We start from the raw sequence: 13,536 nt of genomic DNA, 5'->3' as shown, positions 1-13,536 counted from the left end.
AGAATTCATCATGAAAGATCTTGGTCCAGTAGAAAAAGTATTAGGATTAAGAATAAAGAAAGTGAATGGCACGATTACATTAAATCAAAGTGCGTATATAGAAAAGATTTTAGAAAAATTTAATATGCAGAACTGTAAGCCAGCGAAAACTCCAATGCAATGTGAGAAACTACTTAAGTCAGAAAAGAAGGATGACAACTTGGAGTATCGTGAGTTAATTGGCTGTCTTATGTATATAGCTGTATGTTCGCGTCCCGATATTTGTCACGCAGTAAGTGTATTAAGTCAATTTAATAACTGTTTTTCTGAGATACACTGGAGAGCAGCTAAACGCGTATTATGCTATCTTAAGGGTACAATAGATTACTGTATTACTTATGGAAAAACTGGTTTGACTGTGACGGGATTTGCGGATGCAGACTGGGGATCAAATCATATAGATCGTAGGTTGTATACAGGCTATGTTTTCAAAATTGGGGAATCTATTACTTGTTGGGAAAGTAGAAAGAAAACAGCGGACTGTCGCTTTATCTAGTACCGAGGCGGAGTATATGTCAGTCTCAGATGCTTGTAAAAAGGCAATGTTAATTAAAACTTTTCTCAATGAATGTTTAATAGCAAGTCAAATTAATAATATAATATTTAATGATAATCAGTCTACAATAAAACTAACTGAAAATAGTATGTTCCATGCTAGGACTAAGCATATAGACATGCGTCATCATTTCGTCCAGGAGGCGGTAGGCAATGGTCATATAAAAATTAATTTCTTGCCAACGGACCAAATGATTGCAGACCTTTTAACTAAGCCTCTTTGTATAGTTAAACATGAGAAATTTGTTAAGGACTTAGGGTTGTCCAAATAATTGTATATATTTCGTATATAAGATTAAGGGGCGATATTGAGGTTTATAATCTAATATACCGAAAAAGAAATAAATTGTCAGTTACTTAGTAACGGTTGTTTAAACAGAATACAATTTTATGTTTTACACTGCATATCTTGTTTCTCTAATATTGTAATCATATAAAGGGAGACTTATGAATAAAATATATTAGAGTTTTGTTTCTTATGAAGTTTTGTGTGCATAATCATTAGGTCTGAGAATTTGAACTATTAAAAGTGATAAGGTTATTTTAAAAACACAAAAATATATATTTTTATTATATTATTTCAAAATAAAATCTCTTTCAGGTATGCTGATATCCAGTTTCTTCATGATATTGGTGATAGTTGTCTATGGGCTGTTAAAGGAGCTACAGAATTTATTTGGTTACGTGATGATTGCGTATATGGCCACATTTTCAGGAGCATTTCTGTTACAGGCCACCAAATCACTAGGCCTAAGGGAAAATATATTCGACAACACCGTTTGCCTTGTTATAAGTAATTACAAATATATAAGTACTCGTTTCAAAATGTACTAGACGTTGTATCATATAGTACTAGCAACCCATCTCGAATTCGGACGGATGCATTACAAAGCCTTGAATTTATTGCCTTGTTTTATACTGTAACACACAAGTATTATATATATAAATCTTCCTTTTGAATAGTGATTGAAGATGATTTTTTTTATAACACGGGACAAACGAGCATGCGGCTCACCTGATGGTAAGTGATTACCGCCGCCCATGAGCACCCGCAACACCAGGGGAATTGCAAGTACGTTGTCGGCCTTTTAAAAAGGAATAAGCTCTTTTCTTGAGGGTTTCAATATCGTATCGGTTCGGAAATACCACTGCAGGAAGGTGATTCCACAATGTGGTTGTGCATGGCAAAAAGTTTCTAGAAAACCGCACTGTGCAAGACCGTCATTCATCCAGATAATCAGGATGGTATTTCAGTTTCTGGCGGGTGGTACGGTGGTGAAACTCAGCAGCTGGTATTAATCCGAACAATTCCTCAGAACACTCCTCGTGATATATGCGGTAGAAAATGCACAGAGATGCAATATCTCGCCGCAAAGCCAATGAGTCGAGTCTGTCACATAGACGTTGATTACCAATGATTCTGGCTGCGGTCAAATGGAAGTAGCTGGTATTGTGGTGCTCCCATCCGGAGATGAGAACAGTATTCCATATGCGGCCGGATCTGCGCCTTGTATAATTGCAAGCGATGGGTCGCCGTGAACTATCGTCTCACTTTACTGAGCACAACAAGCTTTTTTGAGGCTATTTTAGCCTTGTCCTCCAAATGACCGCAAAACTGATCGTCACTGGATATATCAACGCCAAGGACCTCGAGATTTGGCTTCACATCAAGGAGAGTGTCTTGAAACTAAGGAGATACGATAAATGGATTCTTTTTAGCGGTAAACGCTCAAACTTGTGTCTTCTTGGGGTTGAATTGAACACAATTTTCCTGACCCCAAATCGAAACTTGATGGAGTGAAGTTTCGATTTCAGACACAAGTTTGTTCCGATACTCTATAACTTTTGCCTGCGACATATGAGCATGGCCGCTGTACAAGGCATCTCCGGTACTGTCCACATAGCAATGAATGTTGTTGATTTGTAACATGTCATTGATATGCAGAAGGAACAGAGTCGGATAGCACACAGCCTTGTGGAACACACCCGAAGGATGGTAGCTTTGAAAGAAGAGCTTTGTGCCAAACCCGATCAAAGGCCTTCGCAATATCCAGACTAACAGATAGGGCCTCCCTCTTACTCTCAATAGCCTTTGCCCACCGATGTGTCCAATACACTAGAAGATCACCAGCTGACCGACCCTAGCGAAAGCCATACTGACGATCAGAAATCAACTGGTTCCCTTCTAGGTATCGTAGGAGTTGACGGTTGACAATCGACTACATGGTCTTTGAGAATAAGGAGGTGATGGCTATGGGCCTATAGTTAGCCGGATCCAAGCGATTTCCCTTCTTAGGGATCGGATGAACCAAAGCCGTCTTCCAAAGTTTCGGGACTACACCTGTAGAGTAGCAGTACCGGAAAAGACGCGTTAGTACCGGAGCCAACTTAGGTGCACACGTCCTGAGCACAATAGCAGGAATACCGTCAGGGCCACTCGACTTGTGGATATCTAGGAAGAAAAGAGATTTATGTATCAGCTTTTGGGTAAACTTTACCTCTGGCATAAAAGTCTCACACCGCGAGATGACCGGCGGTGATTGCTCCCTATCATCCAGTGTCGAGTTGGATGCAAAAAGAGACCCAAGGAGATCGGCCTTCTCTTTAGCATGTTGGACCAACGAGTTATCCTCTCTGCGCAGTGGTGGAAAAGATGGCTGACAGAAATTTCCCTGAGCAGCTTTAGCAAGAGACCAAAAAGCCCGAGATCCAGAAGGAAGACTGTTCAGTCTCCTACCAATTCTGCTGATGTGTTCCTCTCCTTTGCTGTGGCTATAACTCTTTTGAAGGACCTAGAAGCGGAGTTATACTTCCTTTTATGGGCACTCGTATCTGAATCACTCGACTTCACTGCAATCCAGGCACGGAAACATTCCTGCTTATGGCGAGATGCCGATCTACAAGATCCGCTTTACCAGGATTGAGATTTACCACCGAGAGGTACCTGGGAATTAAAATATGAATGAATAAACATCTCTATTCCCTGAAGTACTACATCGGTGACAGATTCAGTTATTACATAAGGATCGTCCAGTGTGAAGCAAACTCGCTCCCATGGGTAAGATGCAAAAAACTTCGCATCTCATCCCAATCTGCCGACTTAAACACGACGTCGATCAGTAGATCGCGGCAAAGAGTGACCAGAGGATCCCAGTGGGGCTTCCACAGAGATCTGATATTCGTCCGGATGAGAAGTCAGCAGAAAGTCCAACAGTGAAGGTACATATATGGTCAACAACATCAGGAATTCGCGTAGGCGAGGATACCAGTTGCGTCAAACCATACGCCATAGCAAAGCCATGAACAGATCTCCCCGCATAGTCGATGGTACGTGAACCATTCAGCGTGATGGGCGTTAAAGTCTCCTAGAATCACGACCTCAGCGGAGGGAATCTGTTGGACTAAAAAATCTGTAGCCATTTCGACGTGTTCAATGAGTCGGCAGTTTCGGTGTTACCGCTATGGGACCTGTATAAGCATACACAGATGCGGGGGTGTTCATCGCAATCTATACGCAACCATAAAATGGACAGGTCAGTACCTTCAAGTGTACCAAGACGGCGACAGCAAATATCCTCTCTGACATAAGCGCACACACCGGCCCGTGGAATAAAATGGTGTTCCAATTTATATCCAGGGTAGGTCAGGTACGAAATATCGTCGGGACAGGATATTTGCGTCTACGTAAGGAAGAGCAAAGCCGGCCTCGCCGTCTCTAGGTGGTGGTGGACGGCGTTGAGATTGGAATGAATTCCCCTAATGTTGCAAAAACTGACTATGAGCAAGGGAAACGCCGATGGAGATTTGCTCGGTTTCCTTTTGGCCAAATTGAGCGGAGTATTGCCCACCCCAGAATACTCAGGGTAGCCTGAGTGTGATCTCTCAGGGGTGGGTTCTCCAGTAACATGGTTACTGGTACCACCCTGGGGTAAAAATCTCCTGTATTCAGCTGCCATGTTATGTAAGAAAGGGGTGGGTAGGGGAAGGAAGTAGGAAAGAGATAGGGGAAGGGGTAGGGGCGTCCGGAACCTACAGATCACCATGCGAAACGCGATAACGCTTAACGCCGGTTTTCTGCCGAGGTGTGGTATTTCCCGGTTCGAGCGGCCCAATCGAGCTGAACAACCACGTGTGGTCGTGCTCTGCCACTTACAAAACTAACTAAGACTAATGGTCTCTTCCATTCTTAATATATATATTATTCATCAATTTATATATATTTTGTTAATAATCCATGACATTTCACATAGCGCCATGAAGTTCTAATAATGCTGAGCAGAGCTTATGTTATGAGTACTAAACAACTGACACAATTAAATAGCCGTGTAAAACCGGGTGGGCTGCTAGTAAAATATATACCGTGAAAAAATTGGTCTTTCTTGCCAATAAATAGAAACAGAACTTATTATACACATATAGTATTTAAGGCATGTACATACTAATATTTATATAAATTTCAGCTCCATTAGTGAACTTTGGCATAATAAGCAGTTTCATGTGGATGAACGTAATGTCTTTTGATATTTGGTGGACATTCAGGTAAGTTCATATTCATATTGTCAAATGATTTTTTTTACCACGCCAGGGCAATCAGCCTACGGCCCACCTGATGGTAAACGGTTACCGTAGCCTATGAACGCTTGAAACACCAGGGCGTCACGTGGTTATGCCGACCCTTATGAAACCTTAATATACCCTTTGTAGCCGACGTGCCTCGCGACTGCGAACCGGACCTGTAAAATAAAACTAAAATATTAATAAAAATAAAAACACATAAAACATATAGAAATAACCATAATGTATATATAAATCCATACTTACCTTTTACTATATATATGTATAAATTGATGCTCCACTGGTAAAATATATTGTTCGTTTGTAGGGTGTATCTGTAAAACTTAATGTTACATACCTGTATACCTACTTATTTGATAATTAAATTGATCCCACCGCTTGTGCGTAAATAGCGACACCTATAGCAGTTATCACTTCCCTCGCACCGCACGCGAACGCGTCCACTATCCTCACGCTATATATGCGCAAGCGACACGGACAGCTGTAAACTTCAATCGATTTTCATTACTGAATATTTCAACACTCCACGCTTAACTGTATCGGCTTCACCCTTCTTGAAAAACCTCATGCTGTAGTCTCTAGCGAAACCCTTACTTCCGATGGTCGCGGGTTCGATTCCCCGCACGGCAAAAACATTTGTATTCACGGGTATAATTATTTGTGTCGGTCTGGGTATTTTCTGTGTATAATATGTATGTATTTACGAAAAAAATATATCTATGTATTGGTGTCAGCTATCTAGCGCCCACAACACAAGCTTTAGCTTTTTTTTTTTTTTTTAACGTGTGGAAAAATCTTCAAAAGACCGTCACCCCGCCGGAGGGATGGCGAGGTGGTGTGTGGGACTTGTACCCACTAAAAAACCACACGGTGTACCTACGAGCGCCTATGCCGGAGCCAGGGGATTCGCAAGTGCATTCTACCCCAGCTCCGACGGCAACACAAGCTTTAGCTGGCTTAACTTGACCCAAGTTAAGCTAGCTAAAGTTTAGATGGCGTTGTGTGAATTGTCCTGAGATTATTATTATTATCTTTTTATTTTCCACTGGTGTACAGCCGCCGTACACCGATATTTGATTTAAAAAAACCTTTTTTTATTAAAAGCACACGTTTCTTCGTACACCTATGTATAGCTGATTTAGCTAACACACTATCCTATAACATTTTCTAGGTTTACTGAAAGAAATCTCTTTTTAGAGATAACCTCGCCCTTGTAAATTATATTTATTGTATCACTATTGTTTTTCCTATGTGTATGTACAATAAACAATAAAAGTCATTTTTTTACAGAGGTACCCACTATGGTCGCAGGATCAACCGTCATGGTATACGTCACAAGTTCATGTGTTACGGATTGTACGCATGGGTTCTTCCCGCCATTCTGGTAGTGATCGAAGTTGTAATTGATAACAAAGATTTAAAGCATCTACCGAATTTTATTAAACCGTCGTTTGGCACTTGTTCGTTTTCTGGTAAGTTATTTTTTATGGTCGATAATGTAATGACTTTTTTTTTTGACGTCAACGTCGTAGCGTGCGGTCGTGTCTATATTGACCGGTACAAAAATTAGTGATATAAAATAACTTAGTTTGCAATTAATGAAATTAATAAATAAATACATGAAATTAAACAAAATATGTGCAATAATAAAGTGTTATGTTTAAATAATTAGTGATCTTGTGAGAATTGAAGTAATTAGTACAGACTTAATAACTTCCAAATATTTTTTCATACGTGTTTATTTGATAAGTGTAATATATGCATCTATTGGAATCGCATGTAAAGCAACAGAAAATAGCAAGTTTTAATAAAAACACAAGTTAATATAAATAGTATAATCAGCTGTTAACGGTTTCAACAATTGTTTTTTCAAAGTACCCTCTGTTATATAAATATTATATTTGCTCCTCAAGTAAATTACAAGCCTGAACTGAACTGATAACCATGGGTACCACGACCCGCAGGGCTACTGCACAGGCAATGGAAGCGAGATTGAGGGAAGCTCTTGAAGAAGTTAAGTCATTGAAGCAACTTTCTGACCAACTAATGCACGAACGTGAGGACAGTGAGGAGGAAATAAAAAGCGTCATTCAAAAGAATACTAATTTAAAACAAGAACTTTGTAATATTGTGGAGTCATTCAAACAGTGTAGTGATACACATCAAGAGGCATTGGATCGTATCACAGACTTAGAAATTGAACTGTATAAGGCGAACAATATAATTAATCATTATGAAGCGAGTAGACAATATTCCCTAAGAAATAAAACAAATAACCTCTACGATGAATTATTAGCAAGTAATTATGAGTTACACACCATCAGGGATAGTCTACAAAATAATTTAAATAAAAATAACGACAGGAACAAAATATGTTTAAGTAAAAATAAAATAAAGAAATATATTAAAATCAGTAGATATATAAGAAAGACGCAAAAATTAATAAACATTAAGAAGTATCATCGTAATGTGCTAAAAATTAAATCTGACAATCGAAGTTTATATGAGCAAATTGATATATATAGGAATAATATGCAGTTATATGATGCTGAAGTAGGTAACATGCAATTAGAGATTACCCGACTTCAAAAAAGTCTTCACGAAACATTGCTGAAATATGAAATATCAAAAAAGCAAATAGCAGAACATATATTGGCTGCAAATAAACTCGTTGATATGTGTACATGTAGTGAAGAAAGACACAAGTCACTTGTAAATAACGACTACACTTGTAGTAAGTTACCTTTACCTTCTAATTGTAAGTCGGTTCCACTTTCTCCAATTATAACAGAGAATAAAATTTCAACTTTACGAAATTCTGAAGTATCCCAAGATAGTGTTATAGTATTTTCAGATAAAGTTGGAAAAGGTGTGGGTACTTACTTAAACTACAAATTAAACCAAAAAGTTATTAATTATTGCATGCCGGGTGCCACTTTCACTCAAGTTATAAATAAAATTTTAGAAATGTCATTTACCATAAATACAACAATTATAATATTAGTTGGAAATAGTCTGGGAGTACACAAAAAACAAATAAATAAATCCTTTGAAATACTTTTAAGTCTTACTGTAAAAAATATAATATTTTGTGCAATTCTGTTTACTTTACGGCGGAGCAAAATAATTATATTCATAAATTGAACAATTTAATATATAATATGACATATTACAATAATGATGTTATCAGTTTTTTTGATATTAATAAATTTATAAAAGGTTTTTATTTAAATAGAATATATGTCATATGCCTAGGAAATATAGAAATATATTAATAGATTTACTGACTTTTAGAATTAATTCTGTTTGTTAGCAAAAATATAATAATTATAATTTATTGAAATTAATAGTTATAAATGACTTGCAAATATTAATTATCTGTTTATTGGACAAAAGATGTGTTTCATTATGTAGATATGAATAATTTAATTATAATCATGAGGTAAAAAGATTAAAAAGCTTATTTTATTATGTTTGTTACTAATTATTATTGTATTAGATTCTAATGTCTAACTGGATGCAATGAAGCACAGCCTGCCACAATTTAATTTATTGTTTATTTTATTTGTTTTGTTTATTGTCTTTGTGATGTAAGACTAGGCTAAGATTTGTTTCTGGATGTGTAAGTTATTCTATTATGTTATCTAAGTAGTTGTGTATTGTTACACTATCTTTTATATACAATATATATTGATTATAATTAGACTTGTCATGGGTGTCTGTTACGGACCTACATGAATGAACATTTTATGAATTTAATAAACTGGATTAAAAAAAAAAGTAATTCAATTGAGTTTCTTGCCAGTTCTTCTCAATTGGATCTATATACCGAACTGGACGGTAGGGAAAAAAAAATCTAATGTAAAAACTTGACGTTCATAAGCGGCTGAAATGTCCTACATGAATAAATGATATTTTGAATTTGAATGAACCTCTGGGGCAGTAAAGTCCTTGAGTATAGACAACGGACCGGAATACACAGCGTGGGAATGCCTCCAGCTAAGAAAAAGAGGAAACATTAAGTAAAATTTACTGCAACATAATAATACAAACTGCACCCACATTCAGTGGAAATTAGTGCGTACAAACATACTGACTAACAGACATATATATAAAAAAATCTCTTTTGGGGAATTACGTTGATAAAGGTCCCTAGTAATTATTATTCTCATATCTTTCATATATCGATGAATTAATTTTTGTAGTCGTTAATCAATAAATCATACTATATAATATGTGATGACTTACGGCACAGAGACGTGGTCGCTAACTATGGGTCTCATGAACAAGCTCAGAGTCACTCAGAGGGCTATGCTCGGAGTTACTCTGCGTTATCGAATCAGAAATGAGGAGATCCGCAGAAGAACCAGAGTGACCGACATAGCCCGAAGAATTGCGACTCCGAAGTGGCAATGGGCAGTGCACATAGCTCGTAGGACAGATGGCCTTTGGGGCAGTAAAGTCCTCGAGTGGCGACCACGGACCGGAAGACGCAGTGTGGGAAGGCCTTTGGGGGAGACCTATATCCAGCAGTGGACGTCTTCCGGGCTGCGATGATGATGATGATGACTTAGTAATTAACGTCACTGTATTTTACAATTTCTAGATAATAGCAGAATGACTTACTTATTGGCACCAATTCTAGTTATATTGCTAGTCAATATACTACTGTTTGGTTTGACCGCCTTCAACATGTGGCGTGTAAGGAGAGACTTATCACGATTTGACAAAAATATTACTAAGAACAATAAAAAGAATGAGAACCGGTAAGTTATACAAAATAAACGTTTATGCGAACCATTTTTATAAACTACTATCATATATCCACGTCTTCGTTTGCATACATTTTCATATCTTACTTCACCCCACTTACAGATATCCGTTCAGCCAATTAGTCATGAAAAGACAAACAGATAGACAGCTAAATTTGGCATTCATAATTTTAAGTATGGACTAAAGGACCCGATGAACATGTTTTTACCTACAAAATTTTGAAACGCATACCCACCTTGTGGAATCACCTTCCAGCAATGGTATTACGTAACCGATACGATACTGAAACCTTTAAGAAAAGAGCTTATTCCTTCTTAAACGGCAACACACTTACAATACCCCTGGTGATGCAGGTGTTCATAAATACAGACTATACCGTATAACATTTTGGATGACATTACAATTTTATTCTGTGAATAGCATGAAAGGAATTAAAAGCAATCCAATATAAATATTCCCTTACAAAATTTCTTATTGAGAAATAAGAATGTTTGTGAGGGAATACTAGCTGTTACAAGCAACTTCGTCTGTTTTCAATGAGATAGGTTCCGTTTTTTCGTCTTCGTGATATTAAGATCGGTTCAGCTGTTTAGTCGTGAAAAGGCAACAAATAGACTAAAAGAAATATGGAATACTAATGCTAATGTACTTAGGAATTTATTAATGTGTATTAATGTATTTGTAAATGTTTATTGTTCTTTTTTTAATTCAGTTTCGCGCTGTACCTTAAATTGTCTGTAGTGATGGGAATAAACTGGATATTTGAAGTTCTGGGCGCCTATAAGAACCTCCTGCCACAATGGTTTGAACATATAGTTGACGCTTACAATGTTCTTATTGGAGTCTTAATTTTCTTTGTCTTCGTGTTCAAGAGTAGCATATTATTGAAAATTTGTAAAAGGTAAGAGCAAGAAAGAAGTTGAGAGCGTCATCCCCTAGTGGTTTACTTCGCTGAAATACGCCTAAGAGGTAATAGTTTTGTCTTGTGGGCTCGGATGACTAGCGGTTAATCAGACTGTCTTTCTTCCGAAAGCCGCGGGTTTGATTTCTCACACAGTACAAACATTTGTAGAACCCTTGAAGAATATGACTGGTCTGGGCGTTTCCTAATATTTACTACCTATAACACAAGCTATACGTAGCTTGAGAGTAGATGGCCCTGGATGAATTGTCACGGGGTAAAAAATATGACCGACCAAAAAAATTGTGGCTGAGTTTATATTTATAATAGATGCGATCTCATGCCGCCAAGCAGCTTGATTTAATAAGCTGTATTGTAGGGTGAGATATGACTTTGAAATTACAGGTTACGGCTTGATACCTTAGTTCTCCAAAATTCAATGAATGAAGGGTAACAGGGGCGTAATATGATAACGTGATGTGTATGATGCTGATCACTAGGAGACCCGTCTGCTTATATGGCATTCCACCACGTGTGAAAAAAATATAACGATATATATATATACTTATATAATTACAATTACAATACAATATGATTTTTTTACCTCGATAGGTAAACTAAAGAGTGACCCACGATTTGCGAAAATTGTTAAAAATGTTATTTTAGTCTATGTACCGTATTTATATTTATAGATAATGATTATTAATTATAATTATACTATACACATTATTTTTGATGGAATTTAAATTCTTGAATTAACACGACGATGCTCTACTAAATAACTACTAGTCCACGACATTCTCAAATCCAATTACAAAAACTTTCTATGATGTTCATCTAAATTAAAATATTATATGTTTTCTTACAGGCTGCGTATAAAAAACAATTTTACTGATTATCTGGAGAACAGAGTCACTACAAAAGGCAATGACAGAAAGGCAACCAGGTCCAGTAACTCCTCAGTGGCCGTAAGTGGAGTACCGTCTATAAACATGATGCCAATGAATTGATAATTCGTCCATTGTGGATCATCTCGGCGGCGAAAGAACGAGATAAGAGATATGCCATCTTATACCTCTGGAATGGTATCACGAGTGTTACATGAGAACTTTACATCTGTAGTCCTGTTCATGTACATAGACGACGCCTATCGCTTAATATCAGGCGGGCCGTCAGTTTGTATATAAATTTGCGATTTCTTTGTATTAAAAATAAAAAATCTGCGTCGAATTTGCTTTTATATCCGTAAATAGAGAAATAATAAATAATAATAATAATAATAAATAATACTTAGAAAATTGAGATTACAATTAGATGTTATTTTTTTAGTTTTTATATTTAAGAGTAACGCCTTTTTGCTTATGCCAATTCACGTTACCAAAGACAATATAGGGTATTGGTTATAGGTACAGTTAAAACAATAAAAAATCTATGGTTACGCTACAAAGTTGAAAGTTCCGTCCTGGACGACACCAAACCAAAAACAAACGTTTTATGTCAATTTATATTTCTGACTAACTCTACAGTAATGGAAACATACATAACAATTAATCTGTTGAATCCGAAAGACGGAGGTAGGATAGTCAATTGCCATGTTATTTTCAAATATACCCAAATAAAGTGGGCATGTCAAATGTTGTAAACGCTACGATTACAATATTACAAAAGTAACAGTTGATAATTACTCTGTTTTCCTGATCTGCGAATCCACAGTCAGCATATTCGTTAAGGTATTATTATTATTACTGTAAGAAGCTTGCATTATAACTTATTATATTTACCATTAAATAAGTACAAAAATGTATAGATACTCTGTTATCTATTTAGCACGTACATATGTACTGTAATAATAACATTACAAAAGGAAAATCCTGTGGTATTTTTCCCTATGCTTTAAATAGTAGGTATGTTAATAATATATCGTTGTTTTTACAATATTTATCTGCCTCTCCAGTAAGTACCTATAAGAATTACTATTAGGTATATAATTAATAAGTAATTCAATACATATATTATTAGGAATTAAATTGGGAATTGCTTAATTGCAATTCCCAATTTAATTCCTTAATAAAATTATTAATTTTTATTAAACTTTCAAACATAACTGTATATTTATAAGCACGTAATATACAATATACGTGACGTAAATATACAATCTGAATCTGAAATTGATCTGACCCAGGACCAAATTAACCATTAGGCAGAGTAATAAGGTGGTGTGGTTGTAAGAAGTAAGAGAGTCTGTTATTGTTTCCACAGAAGCAAACACTGTATAGATAAGATTCAATTGTTGTGTCAATGGAACAAAATAAACTAGATTACTAATATACATAGGAACTATTCTTTAGTATTAGTAGTTACTAATGCTGTTGGCCGCAGCTGGCCTTTACTCCTTCAATGGCGACTAGTGCAGAGTACATTCAAAACCCGGGGGACTTATGGAGCGGCTGTAAGATAACAACAGCCTGACGCATACGACTTTAGTCTAAGGGGGTTCGTAATTTCTATGCTATTTGAATGGATAATTCATCAATCGGAATCGGAAGGGTTGAAATGTATGTAATTTACGTGTGCACAAAGTTGCACTAACGTAATGTTAAATATTATTACGGCACACATCTGTATGTTTACTCGTATTGTATTTTTGTATTATTGATCTCTTTCCTAAAGTAGATATATTGATATATTTTACC

The 13,536-nt window shown here is 36.5% G+C and overlaps 1 protein-coding gene across 1 annotated transcript in view; it reads left to right on the top strand.

Annotated features, from left to right (window-relative positions):
• The window catches only part of LOC131846718 (G-protein coupled receptor Mth2-like), a 19,324-nt gene extending 5,788 nt beyond the window's left edge, over nucleotides 1–13,536 (top strand). Inside the window, exons 3-8 of the mRNA XM_059196098.1 lie at nucleotides 1,196–1,387; nucleotides 5,055–5,133; nucleotides 6,460–6,641; nucleotides 9,776–9,935; nucleotides 10,655–10,843; nucleotides 11,712–13,536. Coding sequence (XP_059052081.1) covers nucleotides 1,196–1,387; nucleotides 5,055–5,133; nucleotides 6,460–6,641; nucleotides 9,776–9,935; nucleotides 10,655–10,843; nucleotides 11,712–11,853 — 944 coding nt within the window. The 3' untranslated portion in view covers nucleotides 11,854–13,536. The remainder of the gene's footprint in view (nucleotides 1–1,195; nucleotides 1,388–5,054; nucleotides 5,134–6,459; nucleotides 6,642–9,775; nucleotides 9,936–10,654; nucleotides 10,844–11,711) is intronic.

The sequence above is a fragment of the Achroia grisella genome, unplaced genomic scaffold, assembly GCF_030625045.1.
Source record: "Achroia grisella isolate CSIRO2021 unplaced genomic scaffold, CSIRO_AGI_Agris_v1 utg512, whole genome shotgun sequence".
Taxonomy (NCBI): domain Eukaryota; kingdom Metazoa; phylum Arthropoda; class Insecta; order Lepidoptera; family Pyralidae; genus Achroia; species Achroia grisella.
Note: the sequence above shows the minus strand (reverse complement) of the source record. Positions and strands in the feature narration are given on the sequence as shown.